The following is a 27,903-nucleotide window of genomic DNA, read 5'->3' on the forward strand; positions in this document are numbered from 1 at the left end:
CTATTTGATAAAATTGTTTAGATAAAACATAAAATATACAAAAATATGATAATATTAAAGATTTTATGAGATTCATAAAACATTACACAAATCCGTCGAAAATACAGATTTATGAAAATTAACAATTAATGGAATATAATTGTCTAGTTAAAAATCACTTATTTTATAATCACACTTAGTCAAATTGATCATCAAAAAAAAGTGCTGATTTATATTTTTTAAATAAAATTTTAGACAAATTGAATAAAAAAATTATAGTTATGGAAAATTTTTGTCGCAAATTTTAATCTTGCAAAAATAAGAGTTTTTCTTACATTCTTTAATATTTGATTTAATAAATGCAAAAAATACAAATTTTTTAACAATAGAATTATTATTTTTGGTTCAAAAGTTAGAGAGTAATTGCTAGAACAACAATGCATGGAAAGATTAATAGAAGATTAATTAATTCCTCCAGCTAATTCTAATCAACAAAATTAACTCTTTAGAAAAATTAAAACCATTGAGAAATTTTTTAGAGTGATTTATCTTTAAGCCAATCAAAGTTCATAAAGTCTGGGGGATCCTTCTAGAAAAACACTTCTTTATAATTCTTATTGTTGGTCCATATATCGGTAATGCAATTTAAAGTTTGTCATGTTCATGGAAGACACACAGTTCCAGATACACGAGCCTAAAATCAAAATAAAGATGTAGGTGGACAAAATGCTTAAAAAAATTAGCCTTGTGGCGTCATAAAAATGAGGGACTATCGCATATCTCATCTCCCTCATTTTTATAACGTCACGTGGCTGATTTTTGAGACACTTTGTCCAGCTACATAAAGTTAAATCCTTATACTAAAGTAACAGGATGTTTGTCTGTGTGTCTGTACCAAAGGATCTCGCTAACCGCTGAACCGATTAGGTTCTTCTTAACAGGGTTGATTCTCATATGTCCCGGGAAGGTTTTTAACTATTTTGGGGGAGGGTACCACCACCCTCCCAAGAGAAATCACAATAAAATAAAATTTTTTTTTTATATTTTTGCTGCATAGTGTAGCTAGCGTAGTCTCGCTAGCTTAGTCGCGCTGCGTAGAAGCATGAATTTAACAGCTGATAACATAGACAAATTATTTCTCAAATTAGATATTTAAAATAAAAAAAAACATTTAAATGCCACTAGAGGCCTCTTTATAGTGAAATACCGTGTCATAGACAGTTTCCCGCGAATAGTAAACAAAAATTTAAAAAATTAATTATGATTTTTTGGTCCCGGCCAACACAAAAGGGATTATTTTTATTATTCGTAAAAATTTTCATTTATACGATACGATACATGATTTTACAGTATGGTGCAGAACTGGTTTAAATCCAGCAAAAAATAATCGAATTCAGAGTCATACTGATTGCAATTACATATCCTGTATATTTGGTGATAAATAATTTATGGAAACAATTAATTAAGATTTTGCGAAATTAATTAATCTCCATCTAAATCCTATTAAATGGATTTTAGGTAATTTTTAAAAAGAATTTAGGACAATTTTTCTCTCTCTCTCTCTCTCTCTCTCTCTCCCTCTCTCTCCCTCTCTCTCTCCCTCTCTCTCTCTCTCTCTCTCCCTCTCTCTCTCTCTCTCTCTCTCTCTCTCTCTCTCTCTCTCTCTCTCTCTCTCTCTCTCTCTCTCTCTCTCTCTCTCCCTCTCTATAGACAACGGCTTTATAAGGACGAAGGAGGAAAAAGAATCTTTAGAAAATGCGCAAAATATAAGAAACTTATATTATCACTTTTACATTCAATTTTACATTTTAGTTACATTTTACCTTAATCCAATTAAGTTGGTTTGCTACTCTTGCATAAACACCAGGATAGCTCGCCTGAAAAGATTGTCCATAAAAATTTTTACCTTAACAAAAGCGAAGCTCTAAAATAAAAAGGAAGGACAAACGAACATTAAAAATTGTCAGAGTGTCAGAACTGAATAAGCAGAATATAAATGTTTGAGTAAAAACAAAATTGTATATCTATGAAAAAAGAGAAAAATGTAAAATTTATAAGACAACAAAAAGATAGTTGAATTGAAGAGTAGCCTTGCTACTGAAAATACTCACCGATGCGCAGCCAAATCCCCATGAAACGATTCCTGAAACAACAAAGACAATTAAGTTCTGAAGTAGCTCAACTTAAAGCAAAGGTAAGGAAGAAAACAGTAATACAAAACTATTAAGAATTTTAGATGTCTCGTCCATAGCCTCTAGGAAAGTCAGGAAAATAGCCTAAAGCGACCAATGCACATCTATAAAAAAAAGTACAATACACTTAATTCATCAATCTCCGAGATCTTAAGCTTCAGACAAAAAAAAAACTTTACTACTGTATATCATAGGATTTGCATTAATAAAATATATCTCAATTGCTTTCGAATTATTGTATGAGTGTCTTTAATTTTATGGATTTACTATACAGTGTGAAAGACGAACAGACACATAGATATAATCATAGAGTAGCTACACTTTTAAAAGATACGTCGCTAGATTAAAATGGATGAATTTTCAATATTCATTATTGACATCTGGTTGTTATAGGAGGAAATCCTTTTTTTGAGAAATTAAATTAAATATTCACAGATTGGTAGGGAAGTTGTACTGGAAATTATATTGGTATCCAGTATCTAAAGTTTTAGGTTGACTAAACATTTTGGGTGATTTTTATTAAATCTTGGTGATTCAAACTGGCAGTATTCAAACTTTTCAACCAATAACTTTAATCTAAAGAATGGGTAATTTTGTACGTAATTTTTGGAAAATAAAATATATTTACAATCCGTTGCTTTGTCTCTTATTTAGTGGCTAACGCCATCTAGGGGCAAAGAGGGGCTATGAAAATAGCTTAAAACCATTCCTAGACTTATTTCTAAAAATAATATAGCCAAAGACCATCACAGGACCTATACAGAGCTTGCCCAAAATAGAGTTATCGGTACAGTAGTTAAGCTTTAGACAAAAAAATCCTTACTATTTGATATAATATAGTAGGATATCTTAATTGCAAAGTAGCGATATCCAAACATTTCCACCAGTAAGTTTAGTCTACAGATGGAATAATTAGGTTTATGATTGTTAGTCATAATATTTCACCCAAAGTCATAAGTAGTTATCTGATATTTTAAGCCTAATTTTAGATGTCATTACATTTAACTACATCCTTATAACGCAGAATTTTATATTGCAAAAATTCAAATACGGATATATTATCATTGCAAATAATATTTTTCAGGATTCTGTATTTTTATTGGATTATTTAGTACTAAAGCTTAAGTACGTGCACACGATTTTTGATGGAGGAGAGAGTGTGGGGGGAGGGTTGACACTTTCCCTTTCTATAGGAGGGTTGTCGTATTCTGCCACATACAACCTCCTTTCTTTTAAAGATCAGGGGGTTAACTCATTAGTTATGAGTCATATTTTGTCGCAAAATTAAAAAAAAATTCTGAGATAGGTACACTGCACCTTGAGCCATTTTATGGGGAAGGGGTTTTTCCTACCTACAAGATAATAAGAATCTTTCTCTTTGACCGCTAGCGGCCCTCCACTGTCACCTTGGCAAGCATCTTTACCTAAAAACAATCGTAAAATAGCCTAGATCCTGCATATATATTAATCTTAATTAATCATAAACACACTTAATTCAAACAGCTTTAGTAAATTGTAATTGGTAATTTTTTTACTATCTAATTTGCCGCTAAAATAAACCAATCACATTTCTCCTTTGTCACAAGACATCCAATGATATACTTGTATTTTCAATTAGATTCATGTGATTTGTTCATTTAAGCGGCAAAATTAGAAAATTAAAAATTGTATCTTTTTTTCCGCGGCTGTAGCTCTTCTAGGGAAAAGAGTCAAGCCATGTCATAACTAAAGACGTTAAAAATAAGGGTTGGGGGAATGCCTTGGCGAACCTAGTAATAGTGTGTAACTTTTTATCTTTGTGACGTAACAAAACTCCATCTCTTTTTTATGGGTTTCCTTTCCCACCTCCCCTCTCATCCTTCGATTTTTGTTACGTCACAAAGATAAAAAGTTAGACACTATTACTGGGTTCTGCCTTGGCCTAATACATTACAATGCAAAGTAAGGGCATCAAAACAATAAAGTAAAGGGTAGGTTGTGTGCAGCAGTTAGGACCTACTACAGCTACGTTCTTTTCTTATCAACCATCCGTACAAAATGATTTTGAAGAAAGTAAAAATTTAAGAACAGTTCAGTTTTCTACATTCATTTTATACTCATTCTAATAATGTTTTTGTTTTAAAAATAGCCGTGCATTTTGAGTGCTATAGTCGCCTGATAATTCTAGTTTCCATTTCCAATATTACTTAAGAGTTTTACTTAATTTCTAATGCCCTATGAAAATGGGGATAGATGTCACGGATTTTGGCCTACCTGTTCTATTGAGGTCATAGTAGAGGGGATGAGAAAGGGAAGAGGAAAAGAGATGGTGTATAGGATATTTCCTGAAGCAGTGATAGGCCAAAAGCAGTGACATTTATTCCCAATTTTCTAGGGCACTATACATAGACGTCCAAGGGGGGGGTAATGGGGCGATTACCCCACCCAAACGAATTTTTTTTTTCATTTTACCCCCCCATTTAAAATTTACCCCTATCCTGGGGGTGCCGTAGGGTAAATACCCCCCCCAAAATAGAAAATCTCTAACAAAAAAAGTTTTTGCGCGCTTCGTGCGCATTTTTAATACTAAATTTTGGATAAAATTTTAATTACCCCCCCAAAAATTTTACCCCGGGGGTAAATTTTGGGGGGGGTAAACAAATTTTACCCCTGCCAACAGATTTCAGGGGGGGTAATTACCCCCCCAAGCAAATTTTAATTTTTTAATTTTGGGGGGGGGGTAAACAAAATTTGCGGCGCGCTTCGCGTGCCATTTTACCCCCCTCCCCCCCCAAAACCGAATTACCCCCCCCTTAAAAAGATTTTACCCCCCCCCCCCCCAAAATAAAAAGCTTGGACGCCCCTGGCACTATAGACAACTACTTTTACATCCACAGAAGTATTTCATTTTATGAGAAAGCCTAAAATGTTACGTGTGACGTCATAAAAATCCACCTCTTTTTGGGGAGTTTAATTTCCCACTTCTCCTCTCATCCTTCCATTTTAGACGTATTTTTATGACGTCACCCGTGACATTTTAGTGTTCTTCCATTTTACTAATGAATAAGAATTACCTGGTGCCGTTGCACAAATCATCCTAACAAAATGCAATTTTATTTCAAATAAGATAAGTTTTCATGAAAAATTTAACATTTTAAAATGAAAAAGATAACTGCCCTCTCACGTATATACAGACGAAGCACAATATAATAGAAAAAGAATACATTAGGAAAAACAAAATTTAAAAATGTAATAGCCCTTTGTTTTTACCCGGGACACTTTTTGACAGACAAGAAAAATAATTTACATTCCTGCTTTATTGGCCCTGAGTTTACGGAGGCCCTAGCAAACAAAAAAGGGATAAATTTTATGTTTTTTATTAGATTACTAATGGAAAATTTTCAATAATACAATGATATACACGATATTTCAGCATGGCTCATAACCGTTTCTAATCCAGCGGAAATTCACCTAATCCCAAGCCTTAATTGAAATCAAAGCAATCATTGTCTATTGACAAAGGTATCTGATTTGGAATACTTGAATTTAAAATAACATTTTCCTGTTTGTTATTTCACTACAGGTATACTTGTTCTGATTTGAACAGCAGGCTCCATTACTGATAGTCCTCACCTAAATAGCAACAACAAGTAGCGGAGTTTATCTATATATAAAAATAAACAGGATGTCTGTCTGTCTGTACCGCTGGACTGATATATGGTTCTCGTTTACTGTGAAGTTTTTCATAGATCCTGAGAAGTTTATAATTATTTGAGAAATCGGCACTAGAAAACATGATTACCTTTTCCCTCTTCCCCCAAATGTTTTTTCTTTTTAAAACTTAATTTAAAAAAAGAGAAAGTGATGAAGGGTTTGGACCTCCCCCCCTACTTCAAGTGCCTTTATGGTACGATTGAAGTAAGAAAAACTGCCAAACATCTATAATAAAATGATTTTATTTCAACACAATCTTTCTAAGTTGAACAGTTTTTAACCTTGTACATTTCTGAATAGTAACCTAGTACAATTTTAACTTAAAAGAAACCTAATAAGTGAAGGATCAATGAATGTCTTCAAATTAATTTTTAAATAATTTCTTCTTTAAATCAAGGTTTAAGATTTAATTCCAAAAATTTGTTTTTACATGGAGCAATTTTTTAACAAATGATTTTATCAGTGATCAATCTGCTCTAAACATTCTGTTTAAATTTATTCAAAATAATTCGTTTTGATATATAATTAATTCATATAGTATATAATGAATACATCCTTGTATAAAAGAAATGTCCGTGTGTATGTTTTTACCAATGCATATTGCCAACCACTAGACCTTTATGGTTTTTATAGTTTGTGAATTATGTCTTGGTTTAATTTTAACCTTTCTTTTAGAGAGGGGGGGGGGGCGAATAAGTATTAAGGAAGAATACTCTATTGGAGTATTAATATGTCGATAATATGAAAAGAAGGCGTCTTAAACTGTTTTTAACCTATTTTTAAAACGTATATAAAAAATATACTATGACACCAGTAGACTGCAGAGCCTAAATTTGAATAAAATCCCCAATAAACTTTTTTGGGGGGATTTAAATATTAATTTTTACTGTTGCCGTGATCATTTTGACCGAAGCAAAAGGTTTTTTTTTATTTGGGTAAAATTCGTAGCTTTTAGAGTGTTTTGCTTCATAAATATTGTATTCTGGTATAGAGTAAAATTAGGCCTTATGATTTTACTATAAAAATTCACTAAAAAGTTAATTCTTTATAATATATCAACGAATTAACATTAACATGTTTGTGTTTTCTCACTTATTTCAAAAACATAAAAAATGGCTGTAAAGGGTTAAATGACAACAAATGTTTATGCAATACAACAAATTTATTTTTGTCACATATACTAATGCGTTATAAAATAAGATTATTCAAACTTATTTTTTAAAATAATTTTAAAAAGAATGTATCTTTTATGTGTATGGTTTTCATTCTTTTCATTTTAATTAAATAAAAATTATTTAACTACATTGGAAATAAGTCACTTTGTGAAAACACTCTTTTTTTGAATTGTTAGGAATTGAAATAAAACAAAACTTCTTATTGGTTAGATTTCAGAATTATTTGTTTTATTGTAAATGTTAGATTTTTCAATGAAATTAATTGTTTTGAAAAAAAAATTATTTCCAATGAACAGAGTAATGTTTTTTTTATTGTATCAATATAAAGTGAATTATATAAAAATGTTCTGTAAGCCACAATATTACCCAAAGTAAAAAAAGAGCTTTTGCTCCGGTCAATATGATTACAGCAACACTAAAAATTAATTTTTAAATCCCCCAAAAAAAGTTTATTGGGGACTTAATTCAAATTTGGGCTCTGCAGTCTGATTCTATAGGTGTCCTAGTATATTTTTGACCCCCCATTCAAAAATAGGTTAAAAACAGTTTAACTTTTTTGCTTTTTATTTAAGATAGCAAGCCGGTTCTTTTAGTAAGTAGTAGATGTAAAATTGTCCATAGAATTTAGATATGCAATCGGTTTTTATGTACACCTCTTATTTTTGAAGTAATTTAAGTTTTTAAAAAAAATAATTAAGTCGGTTTTAAGGTACTAAAACGCAACAAAATATAAGAAGAAAATTGCCAGTATGAACAAAAATAGTAAGATCTTTAATTTGACACCTTACTTTTAAAATTCTGTTGAGTAATTATTGAAAAATTCTATTTTTTTAACCTCGGTTTAATAAAAACTTTAAACCTAAATATTTTCTCAAACAGACAAAAACAATATGGGTTCATATATACCTTTAGAATCAGAAAAATATTACGAATCCATTCTAAGCAAAATTGAAAAAAAAGTAAAAACTTAAAAAATAAAAATGGCCTAAAATATTATATTTTTACAGGCAACACTTAATTTTAAGTATTAAACTAGCCAATCAAAAATCTCAAAAATTGACAAATCAGGAAGCTTCACCTCAAAACTTAACCAATAGAATTAACAAAAAAAAGGATAATGGTTATACAATATATACAATAGATACTTCAATAAAAATAGTGATACTTACATAACATGTAAAGAATAAAAAAGTATGAACAAATATGCTTCACTCTGTTTATAAACTTCAAAACAATGCAGTTAAAAATGCATTATTGTTTCTTGTGTTTAAAAAATATCTGTTACAGTGTATGTACATTTGTTTAGGTTTTGTTCAGGTTTTGTTCAAGTCAACCTTTAAAGCCGAAAATTATGATTCTTAAAATAAACTTATATTTTTTATTATAGTGTTTCGGAACGCAATGCCTAGCCGTTCTCGAAATCTTATCTCGAAGCCCTCCGAATGACCAACATAGTGAAGTTTACGAATGTGTATTTATTACCATGAAAACAGTAAGTCACATATGATGTCAAACTAAGCAGGAAGGCTTATTTGAGATATTCCACACATCAGAGCGCATGTATATTCAAGCAATACATTATTTTCATTCACGTAGCTCCTCACGTGGGACTTATCAAAGGAAAAGTGCGCGTCTCTTTTGTTCGTTTACAAGCCACGCGCCGCGCGGAGATAGTTAGGAATGCCGCGTAACACACTCATTCTCTGGGGAATTCTGGTGTAAGGAAAAAGGGATTAATGGGTTCGAACTTGCCAGGGAATACAAGAAATACATACCGAAACACACCCGTCTATTCACTGGGAATCGAACACAATACCTCATCTTTGCAATATGCGTGCAGACAGTGTCCACGAAATCACAATCTCACAACACATAACCCACAAGAGTTTAAAATGTCATGGCCATAAGGCCTAAAATTGGTTATGGTAACTTACGAATACCACAATAACTCAAACCGCCTCAGCTACCACATAAGGACAGGAATAAGGAATGGGAAAAGCATTCAACATTCATGAATTGCACATTTACCACTCACACATCTCATTATATCATGGCCTCATAATCTCAATAAAATTAGAATTACAGACCATGTAATTGCGAATACATGAATTAATAATCAATAGTACCTAAACTTCAATTAGGTACCTACATAATAAAATAGGTAAATGATTTTTATACTAAAAATCGCATCGATAATTAAATAATCAACTCAAACTTTTTTCATCAAAAGAAAGAAAGATTAAATAATAACATTTCTTCTACTAAATCTTTTTGCTAGAAAAGAAAAGTAAAATTGCATAAAAACTTCTCAATAATTAGAATTTTTCTCCAACAGAAAAATAATTGTGCTTACATCTAAACATTTTTCAGATAAGATAAGTAAGATCCTTAAATCTAAACATGTTTTAATAAAATAGATACTTAAATCTAAATAAAATATGACTGTAAAAAAATCATCAAACTTCGGAAAATTAAAATCTCATAATTTTAAATCTTCGTGAATCAAAATTGCGTAAAATTAAAATTGCAATTGAAATATGCAAATTAAATTTACCAAAATAAAACAAAAGCTCAATATAAGAAAAGAACTTCTCTAAAATGCTGAATCTGCAATTTCTCTCTGTTTTAAGAAGAAAGCAACATATACATATTCATACAGTCATAATTAAAGGCAATTTGGGCCTCAGTTAGAATGAATCCCTCAAGATACAAACTAACAATATCCATCAAATATTAATAATTGCCATGTTCCAGCTATCCTGTTGGACGTTATGACTTTCCATCACAACTTTTGATACTGCATAATTTCTAACAGGATTTCTGGCGCAGGGCTGCATCAACTGAAACAAACATAATTAGTGATGTTTAATTCAAATCAAAAAATAAAAAGAATCATGAAATAATTCAAAGAAACTTTTAAAATCATCAGTCAAAGCAATCAAATAAAATAGTTTATGCTTTAGTTTTGCCGTTTTGCGTCATGCCTGGCCGAGGAAACAGAGCTTAGGTACGGCGTAAAGCGGTCTTATTAAGCTAAATTCTACGAAAATCAAAGAATCTACTTAATTCATCGTGAAAAAAATCTGCATTTTTTCTTTAGATACATCAGTTCAAAGGTAAATAGTAATAATTTTAATATGCATGTAATATTAAATTATTTATGTGATTGTAATAAATCATAAAGAAATATTTAAATGATGTAAAAATCTCATTTTGTTAATTTCTTATCATATCAAATTTCAATCCAACAAGGATAAAAATGTTTATATCTGTATAGGTACCTAGGAAATTTTCCTCGAAAAAAATCCCAGGTCTCGGAAAGACTTAAATCATTGAAAGAACTTGCGAAAACGTATAAAAACTTAAGTTTGCATTTCAAATGAAAAAATCTTGCATCGATTTGAAAGTTTAAACGAAATTGTATGAAAATTTGCGTTACTTATAAATCTTAAGAAATGGGTAATTTCTTTTTAAAAAAAATACTGCTTCAATTTTAATATATGCGATAAAAATGAAGGTAGAGTTAATTTAAAATATGCATAATTTATCTTAAATTAATTCTGTGATATTCATATAAAATAATAATCAATATTTTAATAATACCATACATCGTGTTCATTATTATAAATGCTTAAACATGAACGAAAATATATGTACCTAGGAAAATAATTGCTAAAAGTATTTTCTCAATGTTTAAAATTGTCCGAAATCGCTAGGTACGTATATTACTACGAATCTCTGCTCTCGGAATGAAAAAAATCTTTACGCGTGGATTAATAGGAATCCCAGCTCCCGGAGTGAAAGAAAAACTTTTGTACGTGAATTGTTAAAAATCTCTGCCTCCGGAATGAAAGAAAATCTTTGATTTGCTTACAAATTTAAACAAATATCTTGATTTTTTGCGATAATCTTTTAAAATAATAATGAGGAATATTTTAAACATTATCATAATAATATTACATGTTGTGTTCTTTACTTTAATGCATTATTTCATATGAGAATCTGAGAAATAACATTTTTTAAGTAAACGTGAATCATAAAAAAATACCTCGAAAAATAATTTGTACAAAAAATCTATTTTTCTCGATTTAAATTCTGCAAAATTCATTTGGTAGTTAACACACACGAACTTTTGCTTTTCAAAATCATACTTAAAGAAACAAAATCTTTTAAAATCTGCTTTAAAAGTCTAAACAGTTTTGTAGAATTTTTGTGCTTAGGTATGAACAATAAAATTAGTTGAATAATGAATACTTATTCTTTACAGAACCGATTTAGGTTCCTTTCACAAGCTCAACATATAACTTGTAATATTTTTTCTTTAAAGATCATTTTCACACATAAATAGTTTATATTGTAGATTAGATATGTGTGGTTTGAAAATTTTCAATGACTTTCTGGCGGCAACACCCGCCATATTTCCACCCGCCATTTGCAGGCCTCTTACCCTGTGTCGGGCGGCAAGGTTGGCAGCAGCCAAGTGTGGTTGTCATAAAACTTAGAATCATCTACCGGCTTTTGTCCAGCTGGAACCGAAACTCCCGTCGGCTCTTGTCCAGCTGGAACCGAAACTCTGATCGGCTCTTGTCCAGCCGGAACCGAAACTCCCGTCGGCTCTTGTCCGGCTGGAACCGAATCATTCATCGGCTCAACACCCGCCGTAACAATATTATCAACGGCTACAGTATCGTCACCAATATCATCAGGATTAACTGCAGCATAACTAACATCAATATCAGTAATAGCCACGGCAACACCCGCCGTAGCCATGCTGTCAACGGCTGCAGCACTAGCAGAACCAAAAGGTTCATCAGCAGCGTTACAAGCAGAACCAACAGGTTCAATAATAGCATCACAAGCAGCACCAACAGTCGGCTGCGGCTGAACATCTGAGCTTTCTGGTTTTAAAAACCCTATAGCTTCACTTTCCAACTCGAAATCTGAGCAGACAACATACCTACTCTTTGCTAATCCATTAGCACTAACAGCAAAATATCCAGATCCAAACAGGCTGGAGTAAAGCATGGTTTCTCCTACTGAGCGTTCAGAGTAGGGAAACATCGATGGGCAGAGGTGCCCAATGAGCAAATCCACCTGCCCATTAACCAAAGTAAAATCTTCGGGTTTCATATCAAATAAAACAGCTGCCTCCACAGGATTCATGGAGCAGATCGCCTCTCTAGGACCAATGAGAGGCACTACCACAGGTTCTAACATGTGATAATTCTTGTGTTGATCAACTAAACATAGCTTGACCGTCGGGAGACATTTAACTTCACCATCAGCTAGAGAAATTCTTGCTGAACGTCCAGTAAAAGGTAACTGAAGTTTATTAACAAGTGACTGGGTTACCATTGAGGTAGTTAAACCAGTGTCCCACATGGCGGACACTGGGACCTTCTGGCGATTAACATCAACGACGTCTAATTGTTGTAACATTAACATTAGGTTCGCCTCAGGGGAAGTATGTGCTTCATAGACGGCGGCAGCCATATCAACACTCTCATGGAGAAGGTTGTTATGGGTCATACCACAATTATCCACTTTGCATCCGCCTATTACATCTGCCTTCGGGCAATCCACAGATTTATGCCCTTTCTGCAAACAAAGCCAACAGCATCCAGCACTCTCCACAAAACTCTTCCTGTCTGGCACTGACAGGTCATGAAATTTTGGGCACTTGTAAAGTAAGTGCATATCATTAACAAAACATGACTGCTTCATCTTAGATTTACCAGGTTTACCTACGGCGGTAGCTGCTGTCGCAGGATTATCCTTCTTCTTAGAGGGGGTGTCCATATCAGTCGAACACCGCATTAAAATAGCGCCCCTCTGTTCCTCTATAATCTGCATCAACTTTGGCAAATTTGGGACGTCCATTGAGCCCAATGCCAAATTGAGCTTATCTTGAAAATCTCGGGGTAACTTCTTGGATAACATCTCCAGAAGTATCACGGTCAACCACTGGCTGGTGGTAACCTCATCATCTTCATCATCTTTAGTCAGCTGCTCCAGCTGGCTAACTGCACCACCAAACTCTGCTAACACAGTCACAATCTGGTTGGAGTCCGACGGTTTAGACTTCTTCTCCCATTGGTTGAAAAGGCAGAGCATTTGACGTGTCTTAGACTTGAAACGCGAGTCAAGGTAAGCCCACTGAGATTCATGCGATTGAATCTGAGTTAATTGGAGTCTCAGCTCTTTATTTTTACAGACCTTCTCACTGCTCAACAATAACTGTAAATATGACGGGTCCTGTCCTACAGTAAGCTTTTTAAAATTGTCTTTGAAACTTACGTAAGATGCTTCCTGGCCGTCAAAGGAGGGAAGAAGACGTTCGTCGACACGATTCATATATCCTGGCGTGAACATAGAACCGGCGGCGAACTGTGATGTGCCAAACGGTGACACAAATGGCGATGCTGATGTGGCACCCGCCGTCGTCGTGGGTGGCTTCATAGGTTCAAGCTTAACCTCAGCCAATCGTTTCATCAAAGCAGACAAAGTGTTTATAATTGAATCAGGCAAGGGAAAATATGGCCCTTTAATAACTTTCACGATCTTCAAGCATCGATCATATAGTTCAGCCTGATGGTTAGGCAAATTATCACCAACTACATCAACAACACTTTGAATGTCACTAAGCTCTTCTATAGCATCAAGAGCATCCTTCAAGGCACTATAGTCTTTTTGCACAGTAACTATATCAGAATAAATGTCACTAAACTCATCAAGCTCTTGGATTCTCAAACCAAGCTTGCTAAAACCGCCCATGATGCTGTCGAACGTTTCGAACTTGTCGTGGACAAGGATTGACTCCTTAGTGAGATGTCTAACATCAAGTTCTGAAGTATCACTGACCAACTTCATCACTCTACTTAGCTCACTGGTTAGGGCATCAACGGCTGGACGCAGCCGCTTACTCAATTGATCACCTTTATTCTTTTTAGGACCCATAATTGTCACTAAAGTTAACTGTACTGATTATGACTATAATAATGTGTGGTAAGGTATCACAACCAACACATTCACAAAACTTCACAGATTCTTCTTAGCTGCATCTGTTCTGTCTTGTTTTCATTGTTTCGGAACGCAATGCCTAGCCGTTCTCGAAATCTTATCTCGAAGCCCTCCGAATGACCAACATAGTGAAGTTTACGAATGTGTATTTATTACCATGAAAACAGTAAGTCACATATGATGTCAAACTAAGCAGGAAGGCTTATTTGAGATATTCCACACATCAGAGCGCATGTATATTCAAGCAATACATTATTTTCATTCACGTAGCTCCTCACGTGGGACTTATCAAAGGAAAAGTGCGCGTCTCTTTTGTTCGTTTACAAGCCACGCGCCGCGCGGAGATAGTTAGGAATGCCGCGTAACACACTCATTCTCTGGGGAATTCTGGTGTAAGGAAAAAGGGATTAATGGGTTCGAACTTGCCAGGGAATACAAGAAATACATACCGAAACATATAGTTTTATTAAACTTTTTCAATGTTGCTTAGAATGGATTTGTAATATTTTTTCTGATTCTAAAGGTATATATGAACCCATATTTTTTATGTCTGTTTGAAAAAATATTTAGGTTTAAAGTTTTTATTAAACCGAAGTTAAAAAAATAGATTTTTTCAATAATTACTCAACAGAATTTAAAAGTAAGGTGTCAAATTAAAGATCTTACTTTTTTTGTTCATACTGGCAATTTTCTTCTTTTATTTTGTTGTGTTTTAGTACCTCAAAACTGTCTTAATTATTTTTTAAAAAAACTTAAATTACTTCAAAAATAAGAGGTCTACAAAAAAACCGATTGCATATTTGAATTCTATGGACCATTTTACATCTATTACTTACTAAAAGAACCGGCTAGCTATCTTAAATAAAAAGCAAAAAAGTTAAGACGCCTTCTTTGCGCAAATTTTATCTGACCAACTATGCTTTTCCTGTCCATTTTGAAATTTGTTTTTATTTTTAAAAATTTGAGTACCCAGAAATCAGTACCCAATAAAATATAACCAATCTAACCTTAAGTAATAGGCACACGCAGGATCCCACCCTGTTTTATTTTTTTATTTGTTTAAAATTTAAATAAAGGAAGAAGGAGTGGGGGGGGGGGGCTTTTCAAGTTTTATATTTTGCAAATCTTATGTGTACTTATAATACGTATTTAAACTTGTTTTTAAAAATAAAATACTATAATATGTATTTTTATCTATATTTTTTACTTTCAAAAGTAAAAAATAATATTCAAAAGGAATTTAAAATATTAAGATCTATAAATAATTTGTTTTTAAGAAATTAAATAAATCCGAAGGTATATTTGAAGAAAAAAAAATTTGGTGCTTTCTCGCAATGTGCTTATTGAGCACTAACCCCTCCCTAACCCCTATTTTCCTAATTAAATCAAGAATAAGGTGGAAGGATGGGAATTTTTTTCATGTCTGGGATTCTAAACCTACGAGGTTATCCAGTAGACATTATATCCTAAGCCTTATATAATTATTTCAAAATAAGGGGAGGGGGCGGGGGGGGGGGGGGTAAATGTTAGTCAAGGCATTTTGAAATGATTCTAAAGAAGGTGTATCAACTTTTTTTTTTATAGCTAGCCGGTTCTTTTAGTAAGTAGTAGATGTAAAATTTCTCATAGAATTCAGATATGCAATCGGTTTTTTTGTAGACCTCTTATTTTTTAAGTAATTTAAGTTTAAAAAAAAAAAAAATTAAGTCGATTTTAAGGTACTAAAATGCAACAAAAAAAAGAAAAAAATGGCCATTATGAACAAAAATAGTAAGATCTTTAATTTGACACCTTACTTTTTCAATTCTGTCAGGTAATTATTGAAAAAATCGATTTTTTTAAACCCACGAGAATAAAAACTTTGACATTAATTTTATTATTTCACAGGTAAAAAAATATGGATTCATATATACCTTTAGAATCTGAAAAATATTACGAATTCATTGTAAGCAAAATTGAAAAAAAAAGTTTACAATATAGTATATAAACTACAATAAAAGGAATTATATGAAAATATCATATTATATTGTACAGGCAACGTCTTAATTCTTGAATTAAGTATAAAAATGGGAAGGGGGTAAAGAGGGGGTAAAAAAGGGAAGACGATTGTGTTGCCTGAACAAAAAATACAATTGGCCATTTGTTTAATTTTTAATTTTTTTACTTTTTTTCAATTTTGCTTACAATGGATTCGTAATATTTTTCTGATTCTAAAGGTATATATGAACCCATGTTTTTTATGTCTGTTTGAGAAAATATTTAGGTCTAAAGTTTTTATTAAACCGAGGTTAAAAAAATAGATTTTTTCAATAATTACTCAACAGAATTTTAAAAGTAAGGTGTCAAATTAAAGATCTTACTATTTTTGTTCTTACTGGCCATTTTCTTCTTTTATTTTGTTGCGTTTTAGTACCTTAAAACCGACTTAATTATTTTTTTTTAAAACTTAAATTACTTTAAAAATAAGAGGTCTACAAAAAAACCGATTGCATATCTGAATTCTATGAAAAATTTTACATCTACTACTTACTAAAAGAACCGGCTAGCTATAAAAAAAAAGTTGATACACCTTCTTTAGTGTAAAAAGTATGATAACTTCCATAAAAGTAAAGCTCTTAAAACAAAATAATCACACAAAAGTGTCGCAGAGTGCCGAAACAGCTTAAAGTGGCACGAAGAAAATGACGTCATATGATAAAATAACCTATGATAGGCTAGTATAAATTTTACCATATTGGTAAATTACAATGTATACTGACCTCTCATTGGTCAACTTTACTGTATGACGTCATTTTTTTGTGCCACTTTGCGCTGTCTCTAGAGTGCCAAAATTTAAAATAGTCAAAATTTCTTTTAAAAATTTCCACTCCTGTTATTTAAAAGTTTTAATATGAAATGTTTTAGTATATTTGAATGACGTCATTTAGAATTAAAATGTTTTAACAAGTTCTATGTATATAGAGTTGTTGAAACCCGATTACAGCTATCTGTTCGATTACGGAACATTAGCTTTATATGTAATATTCAAATTTAATGTTATGTTCGTAATTTGTTAGATGAATGAAAAATCCGCGAAGGATATGAGTTTTCTGAGATTTTAGGGTTTTTGTTAAAAAGTTGGCAATCAAATAAGATTTTGTCAGCTTAAAAAGCTTAGTCAGCACAGAAACACCCAACCCATTATCATAAAGTAAATTGAAAAAGGGATAGAGGTATTTTTTGCTGTGTTTGTGTTTTAACAACAGATCTATAATATAGATGTATATACAGACAACTAACTCCCTTCATTTTTCACAGATCTCTTTCGTTTACTTCTAAATTATTTTCTGCTACTTGACTGTGTTAATATAAGCGACACCATTGGTTGATTTTCAATGACCCAATAGAAAGGTTGCACAAGGCGGTTGCGAACAAGAGATACAGTTATTTTCCCTTTTTAATGTTTTACTCTAATCTTTTAACTTAGGTTAGGGTTCAGGGTATCTCTACAGGTTTATGCTCCGTATGGCTAGGCTTAAACAAAATAAATCCCTCCCTTACCTATTCATTTTTAAATAAGGGGTGGAGGAAGGAGTCTATGATATACTGTCCCTCTCTCCCTGCGAAATGCAAAGATTATGTTATTTAAATTACCTCAACTTCTTGAAGTTTTGATGGTCTGGAGCCGCCAAAGGCCAGGGTACCCCATCCTGTCACTATTGAGTTCTTATTCTCCCATTCATGACCTTGAGAATAAGATTTTGTGTAGAAGTGTAGCAAATTTGAGGGAGTCGATAAACACCCCTCTTAATCAGCCAAGAAAGGTTGCAAGTTAAAATAAGTCAAATCACCTCAAATGTATGAGAAAACTTTGCGCTTTGCATCAAAGGACGCTTGTTTGGCTTCTTAGTATTTTGATTACTAGGGTCTTCGCCCCTAGCCTCTAGGGGCTTTGCCCCTAAAGGTTTGATCAAACCAATTTTTCGCATTTTATATTTAAAAGAAAAATTTTTAACAAATTTTCTTTTGAGGGGGGATAAATTTTTTTTTTTGGGGGGGGGTAGTCGATCGCACTATTTTAATTTTAGTTTTTGAAATTTTTTTTTTTTTGGGGGGGGGTATTTTTCATTTTTTGGGTGGGTTGGGGGTGTCCCACCCTCAAGAAAATAGTTTTAAACCTTCCCGGGACCTATGAGAAGCTACCCAGTAAAGGAGAACCCGATCGGTTCAGCGGTTAGCGAGATCCTTTGCTACAAACAAACAGACAAACAAACATCGTTCTACTTTGTAATATAGATATGAGGGGATGTGTACAGTGTACACTAAGAGATATAAGTTTTCCGGAATTTTAATGTAGGGAGTAGATTTGAAATCTGCATCAAATTTTAAGGATTTTTTATAGAATTCGTTTTTTGTAAAATTCTTTATCTAAAAGCGAAAATACATTTTAAGTTAATTAATTTTGACCAATAGGATAGGTGGATTTTAAACTACCTGCGATCTAATTGGTTGAATGATGTACGACATCCAATCAGAGCGCAGATTTTTTAAATCCACCAATCACAGATGCCAAAATTAATTAACTTAATTTGTATTTCCGCTTTTAGATAAAGAATTATACAAAAAACGAATTTTATAAAAAATCCTTAAAATTTGATGCAGATTTCAAATCTACTCCCTACATTACAATTCCGGAAAACTTATATCTCTTAGTGTACACCCATCTTTACAATAAAATAACCCCACACTTGTCGTCTTTTTACATTCGACTAAAACTCACACCTCCTTACATCCCCCTTGATTTTTGTTTAAGAGGATGTCAAAATTTTCGGCATGCCCCCGGCAAAATCCTGGGCACACCACAAAATATATTGTGTTTTCTTTCAATTTTATGTTACATTTTAATTATAGAAAATCAACGACAAAATAAATACACTAGAATATACTTTCTCGTATTCATTCGAATCCGGTGGATAGGAACCGGTTCTCATCCATACGAAAAAACTATGTCTAGCATCGTATTATATCCAGTTTTCTACGAATATAGAAATGCACAATCATAAGATTAAAACTAGTTTTTTTAGCCGGTGCCTTCGGCACCACGGGGCTAAAAAAACTAGTTTTAATCTTATAATTGTACATTCTATATCCGCGGAAAGCCGTTTATAATACGATACGAGAAATAACTATTCTCAACGTTTTTTAAATCTTCCAAATCAACTTATTTTTAAAAATTGTGGATGGAGGTTTCGGTGCTTGCTAGATGTTTTGAGGGAAATGTTTTATTTTCGCTTAAGCGATGCCCCCCAAAAGACTACAGCTCCAAATAGCTACTGTATGCCTATTTCTATGTAGAGCAGCTATAAAACGAAAAAAAATCTACCTTGTCCATTTAAGTTTGGAAGGCAAACAGTACCAACATCCTAAAAAATCACATTTTGTTAAAAATAATGGTAATTTAGGGAGAGGTCAATTGCAGGTAATTATAACCATGGTCCTATTCTTTATTAAGGCAAGGACAATTCATAATCAGAAAGGGGATTAATAGTTATTTCTCGCATCGTATTATAAACGGCTTTCCGCGGATATAGAAAGTACAATTATGAGATTAAAACCAGTTTTTTAAGCCCCGAGGTGCCGAAGGCACCGGCTAAAAAAAACTGGTTTTAATCTTATGATTTTACATTTTTATATTTTACATTTTTTCGTATGGATGAGAACCGGTTCTTATCCACCGGATTCGAATGAATACGAGAAAAAAGCTTCAGCAGAAATAGATTTTTTCTATTAAATAGAAATATTTTTCGAGTTCTGACGAAAAATAGCTAGTTATTTTTTGATATATTAAATGGTTTTTTTTTACGAAATAAAAATCAATTACCTTTTTAAATGCAACTTTATCACATAGAGTTAGAATAGAGTAATCATAATCTATTGTGCTTCTATCATAATTATCATGTTCATCCTGTAATATAGTTAAAATAGAGTAATCATAATCTATTATAATCCTATCATAATAATCATGTTCAACCTAGAATAGAGTTAGAATAGAGTAATCAGAATCATTTATTTTCACTTATTAGACAGTGCCTAAATGTTCAGGAATTACCATTAAAAATCATGGGACAGGTCAAATAAACAAACAACAACAAATGCTCATGATGTAGACAATGGACTTACGGACTTACTGTTATTTATTATAGAGCTGCTTTGCTTTCTGAATTGTTCGTACCAATTACAGAAACAGACGGACAGACCCTTATTGTAGGAAAGCCTCGCTTAAAAATGATTTTTCCTCTTATTCTTTCTCTATTTCAAGGAAAATAAAATAAAAATCTTATTTTTAAAAGGAAAGGCATTCTTAAAAATAATTTATTTCGTGATTGGTCGTACCAATTACAGAAACAGACGGACAGACCCTTATTGTAGGAAAGCCTCGCTTAAAAATGATTTTTCCTCTTATTCTTTCTCTATTTCAAGGAAAATAAAATAAAAATCTTATTTTTAAAAGGAAAGGCATTCTTAAAAATAATTTATTCATAAATTAAATTTTATCAACACTTATTCAGTAAAACTTAGTAAAGTATTAGCTCCTGGCAGGTTACTGGATATTTTTCTTTGGGATGGTTCGACCGCCCTCCCAACAATTCAAAAAAAGGAAAAGGTATATGGCCCCATAAAAATCCATAGTTTAAATCAATAAAAATAGCTAAAAATGCCATCTTTAAGTGTACACAAGTAATTTATGATTTTTGAAATAAATTAAGAAAGGTGGTGGTTAGTTTTCTTTCTCTAAGCCTACAGATGTCCTAGCCCTACGGGGCCTAGTGTCCCAACTTTTTGATGATATTCTTTACCCAATATAACTTAACTTTACCTAAAGTTAACACAAGCACACTTTCTGATATCTCTGCTCAACTTGGCGGGAAACCGCCGAATTTTAGGATGGTATCCATGGAGGGAGGGGACATTGGACTATTTATTAAACAAGTCCCCAAAGTTTATAATACCGTTTTCTTATACGTTGGCCAAATAACTTTGGGGACTTTTATTGAATTTTTTTTGGGTTGTATCATTAAGTTGAGTGTCCAAACGTTCCAACCATTAATTATAATCTTCAGAAGGTGTAAAATTTTGTATCTTCATTGTAGAACAATTCATCGGCTATTGTATTATTGTATTATCCATCTAGATCACTGGATGGCATCACTTACCATATCGAGATGCTTTGTCTTTTTTTCATAATTCCTCCCTTTCCCTTGGAAAATTAATAAATTACCTTTCCACAGACATGATAATATTTTTCTCCATCAGATGATGTGATATCATGTTCACCAACCTGAAAACAGTAGCTGTCTACAGTGCCCTAGCAAAATGGGGATAGATGTCACTGCTTTTGGCTTACCTATTCTATTGACGTCAGGAAATACCCTTTATCTCATCTCTCTTCTAGGATATTTCTTTCTCCCTTCCTTTTCTCTTTCCCTTTACTATGACTTCAATAGAATAGGTAGGCCAAAATCGGTGACATCTATCACCATTTTCCTAGGGCACTAAACACAGCCACCTAAAAACATAATGAGGTTAGACTACACTGCCGCATATGTGCTAAATTATTTTGTTCTTTAGGTCTTTTGTACATTAAGAGATATAAGTTTTCCGGAATTTTAATGTAGGGAGTAGATTTGAAATCTGCATCAAATTTTAAGGATTTTTTATAAAATTCGTTTTTTGTAAAATTCTTTATTTTAAAAGCGAAAATACATTTTAAGTTAATTAATTTTGACCAATAGGATAGGTGGATTTTAAACTACCTGCGCTCTAATTGGTTGAATGATGTACGACATCCAATCAGAGCGCAGATTTTTTAAATCCACCAATCACAGATGCCAAAATTAATTAACTTAATTTGTATTTCCGCTTTTAGATAAAGAATTATACAAAAAACGAATTTTATAAAAAAAATCCTTAAAGTTTGATGCAGATTTCAAATCTACTCCCTACATTACAATTCCGGAAAACTTATATCTCTTATTGTACATAGAGGTATATTTTAAGTCTTTTGTTCAATTAGGTGTTTTTAATTAGGTCCGTAGGTTTTTTGTTCTTTAGGCCTTTTTAAAGATCTTTTGTTATTATGTCTTTTGTCTTTAGGTCCCTTGTTTTTAGATCTTTTGTTATTAGGTTTTTTTTCTCTAGGGCTTTTGTAATTAGGTAATATGTCTTTAGGTCTTTTGTCCCATTAAGTTCATTTTCCCATTTGGTTTTTTGTCATTTAAGTCTCTTTTTCTTTAGGTTCCTTGTCCCATTAGGTCTTTTGTCCCATTAGGTCTTTTGTACCAGTAGGTCTTTTGTACCAGTAGGTCTTTTGTACAAGTAGGTCTTTTGTTCCTGAAGGTCTTTTGTCCATTCGGTCTTTTGTCCCATTAAGTCTTTTGTTAAATAGATAGCATATAACTGGTTCGTCTGTCCGTCAAATTTTCATTTCCTTTTTTATGACCTCTGAACATCTGCTCTATACCACACTATGTCGTTTTGTCCATCCATGATTTAATTGTTCCTGGCTGCTTATGGATGTTGTCATCCTTGTTAAGATGTATATAAAATCAGTGCTCGGTGGCCGCACGTCAACCTTTGCTAAATCCGTTTTGATATTTTAAAAAATTTTGAGAATTGGGACTGACATATTTGAATTTAGTTTTGACTTCCAGCTGATTTTTCAAATTGTAAAGGTTGATTTCCTTGAGGCTTACAGGCGGCTGACGCGCAACTGCCGAGCCCTGTATACAACCTACCACAATCCAGAGGCTGTTATAGTTGCTTCCTCTTGTACAATGTGCTGCAGTTACTACTGTCTACAATTTAATAAATCATTACAATAACATTAAAATTAAATCTTTTGTACTTAAATGGATTAATTGCAATATTAAGTCATTCATGAAAAAAAATGCTATACAATATCCTATAATATAAAATAGTAAGCTGTTTTTGTCTAAAAAATCTCAAAAGATGCTGGTACGATTGTGTTGTACTTTTCGGGGAAGCTTTATCAATGTTTTTTTTGTGGTCTTAGGCTATATTCCTTTCCTAGAGACAAGGGGCAAAGTAACTAGTTTTTTAATTAAACATGTTAAAAGTTAGAGGCATTATAGTTTCTAAAAGTCTTTACTATGCAACTTTATTGGTTTTACTTGTTTATTAGCCAAGGCATTACCTCAACGCTTCCTCTTATACCACTCGCCTGACATAACAGCATAAGATGATAATATAAGTTTTGAACTAGGACTAATGTGATTCAGAATCGAACCCAATACCTCCTAACATGTGAATGTGTTGCTCACCTTACTACTGACCAAAGAACCGCCACAAAAAGGAATTCCTCCATTAGAACCTGCTATTCCAACCTTCAAAATATATTTTAAATCTATGTAATTGCTTGTCTTTCTATCTATCTATATGTCTGTTTATCTATTTGCCTGTCTATCTATCCCTCTGTCTATCTACATTTTTATCTATTTATCTGTCAGTCTATCTACCAGCCTATCTTTCTATCTCTATGTATGCCTGCATATCTATTTGTCTGTCTATCCATCTGTCTATCTATATATCTATCTGTCAATCTATATATCAATTTATCTATCTATCAGTTTATCTTTCTATCTTTGAAAAGCATGTCTATCTGACTCTATATCTATTTATCTGTCTATCTATTTGTATATATATCTGTATAGTTGGACAAAGTGACTCCAAAATCAGCCATGTGACATCACAATTTTTTTTTGTCTATCTATCTATTTGTCTGTTTATGTATCTGTTGTTGTCTGGCCATCTACACATCTATCTATTTATCTATCTTATCATATGTTTGTCTGTCAATATGTCTTTCTATCTGTCTGATCAACTATTTGTCTGTAAATATATCTGTCTGTCTATATCTGACTATCTATCTGTGCGTCTATCTATCTGTCTATCTAAATGTCTGTCTATCTTTATATCAATTTGTCTGTTTGTGTATCAATTTGTTTCTCCTTCTATCTGTCTATATATCTGTTTGACAAACTATTTGTCTGCCCTTTTGTTTATCTGTCTATCTATTAATCTGTCTGTCTGTCTATGTACAGACCTGCCAAGGATATTCATTTGTTTCTGTAGTTTCTCCATTAACAATCCTATTGGCTCTATTCACTTTTCCACACTTAAAAAATTATATTTCATATATTTGTTTATCATAATGATGTATATATTTCGAAATGGTAAGTATTATTTCTGTACTTTATTAGTTTAACCTCAGTGTTATCATAGAACTACAGAAAAACTAGCTTTTTTGTAAAAAAAATATGGTGAAATTATAAGTTACAGGTAACCATACTTTCACGAATAGAGTGACTGATATAAGTAGGTGGGTGTAGGATTAGGTTTAGGTGTTGGTGCTATCTATCTATCTATATATTAACCTTTCACTTTAATAATGTGACTATTGTAAGTTTGGGTGCGGGTGTAGTTGCATTAGTGGTTTTAGGAGTAGGTATAGATATGGGTGCTATCTATCTATCTATATACTAACCTTACACTCTGATGAAGTGACTGTAGTAATTTGTGGTGCTGGAGGAGGTATTAGTGCGGGTGTATGTGCAGGAGTAGGTATAGGTGTAGGTGCTATCTATCTATCTATATACTAACCTTACACTCTGATGAAGTGACTGTAGTAAGTTGTGGTGCTGGAGGAGGTGTGGGTGCAGGTGCAGGAGTAGGTATAGGTGAGGGTGCTATCTATCTATCTATATACTAACCTTACACTCTGATGAAGTGACCATAGTTAGTTGAGGTGCTGGGGGAGGTGTGGGTGCGGTTGTAGGTGCAGGAGTGAGTGTATGTGGAGTAGGTATAGGTGTGGGTTCTATATAACCATCTAAATACTAACCTTAACACTGATGAAATGAATGTAGTAAGTTGTTGTGCTTGGGGAGGTGTGGGTGCAGGTGTAGGAGTAGGTATAGGTGTGGGTACTATCTATCATCTATATACTAACCTTACACTCTGATGAAGTGACTGTAGTTAGTTGTGGTGCTGGAGGAGGTGTAGGTGCAGGTGCAGGTGCAGGAGGGGGAGCAGGGGCAGGTGCTAAAAAATTTATTTTTTTACGGCGAAGCTTCTCTAAAAAGCATCATCTGTTTGTCCTTTCTTCTAGATGTGTGTTGGTTATTCTGTTCCCTATTGTTCTCTTTCCTTTATAAATACACTATTGATTTTTCTTTATCTCTCTCTTTCTCTGTCTTACTCTCTCTCTTTCTGTCTCTCATACCTGGGGCTGGGGCCGGAGCCGGTGCAGGGGCTGGAGCAGGATTTCCTCCTCCTCCAAAAATCTATAACAAAAGTTGTTAAAATTTTTTTCTTCAAAAAACAAGAAAATTTTTGGATCATGGAAAGAAAACGAAAAAGCGGGTTTCGTCGTATTTCTAGCCTCTGTAGGGCAAATTTCTTAATCCTGCGAGGCAATCATTAACACTTACCTTACCTAAAATAACTTATCAAAAGCTACTGTGAAAATACGCCGAAACCCGCTTCTTCGTATTCTTTTCATTATCAAAATTTTCCTGGCATAGCAATAAAAACCATTACAATTTTGATTTATGAAAACAATAAAGTTTTAAATATGTCAATACAGAAAAAGTTCGTCGTTTCTAGTTTTATATATTATAGTTCGTTGTAATGTAAATAAAAAAATACCGGGAAACACGAAAGTGTTGAACGCACCAGAAGAACCTAAAATAAAGTTTTAAATATTTTTTTATTAAAATCTGGGGACTTTTATTAATTGTTAGTTTGGTTGTTCAATGGAGTAGTGTCCACTCTTTTCCACCAATAAATTTAAGCTGCTTAATTGAAGGGATGATTGTCTGTCGAAAAGCTGGTATAAATGTCTTCTAAACAAGGATGATAACATCCATAAAAGCGAAGCACTGAAACGGTAGGACAAACGGACATTAACACTTGTATAGTGTCTTAACTGAATAATCAGAATATAAAAGTATAAGAGTTGAAGCAAAATTGTAAGTAAATTTGTTGAAAAACTGCTTGATACATGATAATGTTTATGGACATACTTACATTTTTAGGACTTGATTATAGAGTTGCTTCGCTTATAATATTGTTCTTTGTTGTCCCAGGAATCAATATACCAAAAATCAGATCAATCGAATAATTAGATCTCATAAAAATTTGTTGTAGAAAAAGTAGAAAAATCAACATGTTTAAAATGGACATACGGACATTATGGTAATGATTATAGAGTTGCTACGCTTTCTAAATCGTACCTAACTACTACAGGAATCATCATGCAAAGTTTGAAATCGATAGGACAATTCTAACATGCCTAAATTAACGAATAAAAGCTATCTATCTCGGACGGACGGACAGACGTACGGACGGACCGACCCTAATTATAGAAAAACTTCGCTTTTAAAAGAGGACAAATGGTAAATGGATAGTCACTCAAAAATCAGACATGTGATGTCACAAAAATGAGGGAGATGAGAGAAGAAGTGGGAAAGAAAACCCCTAAAAAAGAGATAGATAATCATTTTTATGACGTCACATATCTGATTTTTGAGTGACTTTCTCAATTTCTGACAAATGTAACAATGTTTGGCCAAACTATTCTAATTGACCTCATATTAGAAGAAAATTTGACGTCAAATAGATAATGATGATGTCAGGGGTCATGGTGACGCTTCAGGTACAAAACAAGACAACCAATCCTTTGATTGCACGACCTTTGTCTGAGAAGTCCTAACTGTGCATGGTATTGAGTTGCGCCTGTTTTGATCCCAGGCATTCCCCCTTCTCTAACTATTTATGTCGGGCATCTGACATAGCAGCAGTAGGAACCATTTTAATATCTTTAGTTATGACGCAGTGTAGGACCGAGATTCGAACTTATCACCTTCCCGACGAAGAGCGGATGCGCTACTTGTTGAGCCACGGTCGAATTCACGTCAAATGGATACTTGGTCCAAAGTTTTTGTTAACTAGTCCCCTTTTTTAGGGACACATTTTTAACAGCTTTTCTGTTGTCGGTTAATATTTCAGGAATTTTCCAGGTTTATTGCGAATTGGTAGGAAAAACTTTAACAGAAAAAAATGGCGGGAAAAATTGTGATGAAAATAAATTGAAGTACTTACCGTCAAAATGAATTTAATAAACATAGTATATGTTATAGTCTGGATCCTAGATTCTATAGAGTTACACTTCGGGTTCTAGATTCTATAGAAATATAAAATTTTCAACTCTTATATCATTTTATTATTTCTCTGTAAATAAATATGCGTGTATTGGTCCATAGAATGAAATAAAAATTTGGTCGAATTTTTTTTGAGGGGGCCATAGTGACACAATACAATCTGTCCCGATTTTGTATTACTTTTGCGGAACATTTTTCCAGTTACGTCATATTTTTCTTTCCCGAAAAAGGAAAGGGGGGAAGAAAATCTCTTCAAAAGAGATGAGGAAAACCCCCTTTTCTCCCATCTCTTTTTTCTTCCCCCTTCCCTTTTTTTCTTTCCCCCTTCCCTTTTTCGGGAAAGAAAAATATAACGTAACTGGAAAAATGTTCCGCAAAGTAATACAAAATCGGGACAGATTGTATTGTGTCGCCATAGTGTGTACCTTTGCACATAACCCCTTCCCCCCTCCCAGTCTAATTTTTAAATAATTTGAAAGTGAGTTGTTGTGTTTGCTTGTTTAGGTTATATTATACACTGGTTGGCTATGCAAGGTTAGGACCCTCCGCAGAAATTAGGCATAGGACCCCCCCTTTTTTATTTTCAATTTATTTTAAAAATAAGGAGGGGGTTTCAGTTCTTTG

The 27,903-nt window shown here is 33.1% G+C and overlaps 1 protein-coding gene across 1 annotated transcript; it reads right to left on the bottom strand.

Moving 5' to 3' along the window:
• LOC145305714 (trypsin-1-like) lies at positions 1–27,351 on the bottom strand. The gene is made up of 17 exons (XM_080147446.1): positions 27,221–27,351; positions 25,766–25,801; positions 25,341–25,401; positions 25,068–25,159; positions 24,162–24,233; positions 23,380–23,442; positions 22,834–22,893; positions 21,318–21,377; positions 19,920–20,003; positions 19,422–19,461; positions 17,693–17,784; positions 5,711–5,783; positions 5,225–5,245; positions 3,524–3,595; positions 2,091–2,122; positions 1,803–1,856; positions 1–673 (listed from the first exon to the last, which is right to left on the bottom strand). Exons 1-17 carry the CDS (start codon positions 27,242–27,244, stop codon positions 641–643), a joined length of 969 nt encoding a protein of 322 aa, XP_080003572.1. The 5' UTR covers positions 27,245–27,351; the 3' UTR covers positions 1–640.
• Between the last annotated feature and the right edge of the window lie 552 nt (positions 27,352–27,903).

This window comes from Acartia tonsa, chromosome 14, assembly GCF_053477335.1.
Source record: "Acartia tonsa isolate MP-2025a chromosome 14, ASM5347733v1, whole genome shotgun sequence".
Taxonomy (NCBI): domain Eukaryota; kingdom Metazoa; phylum Arthropoda; class Copepoda; order Calanoida; family Acartiidae; genus Acartia; species Acartia tonsa.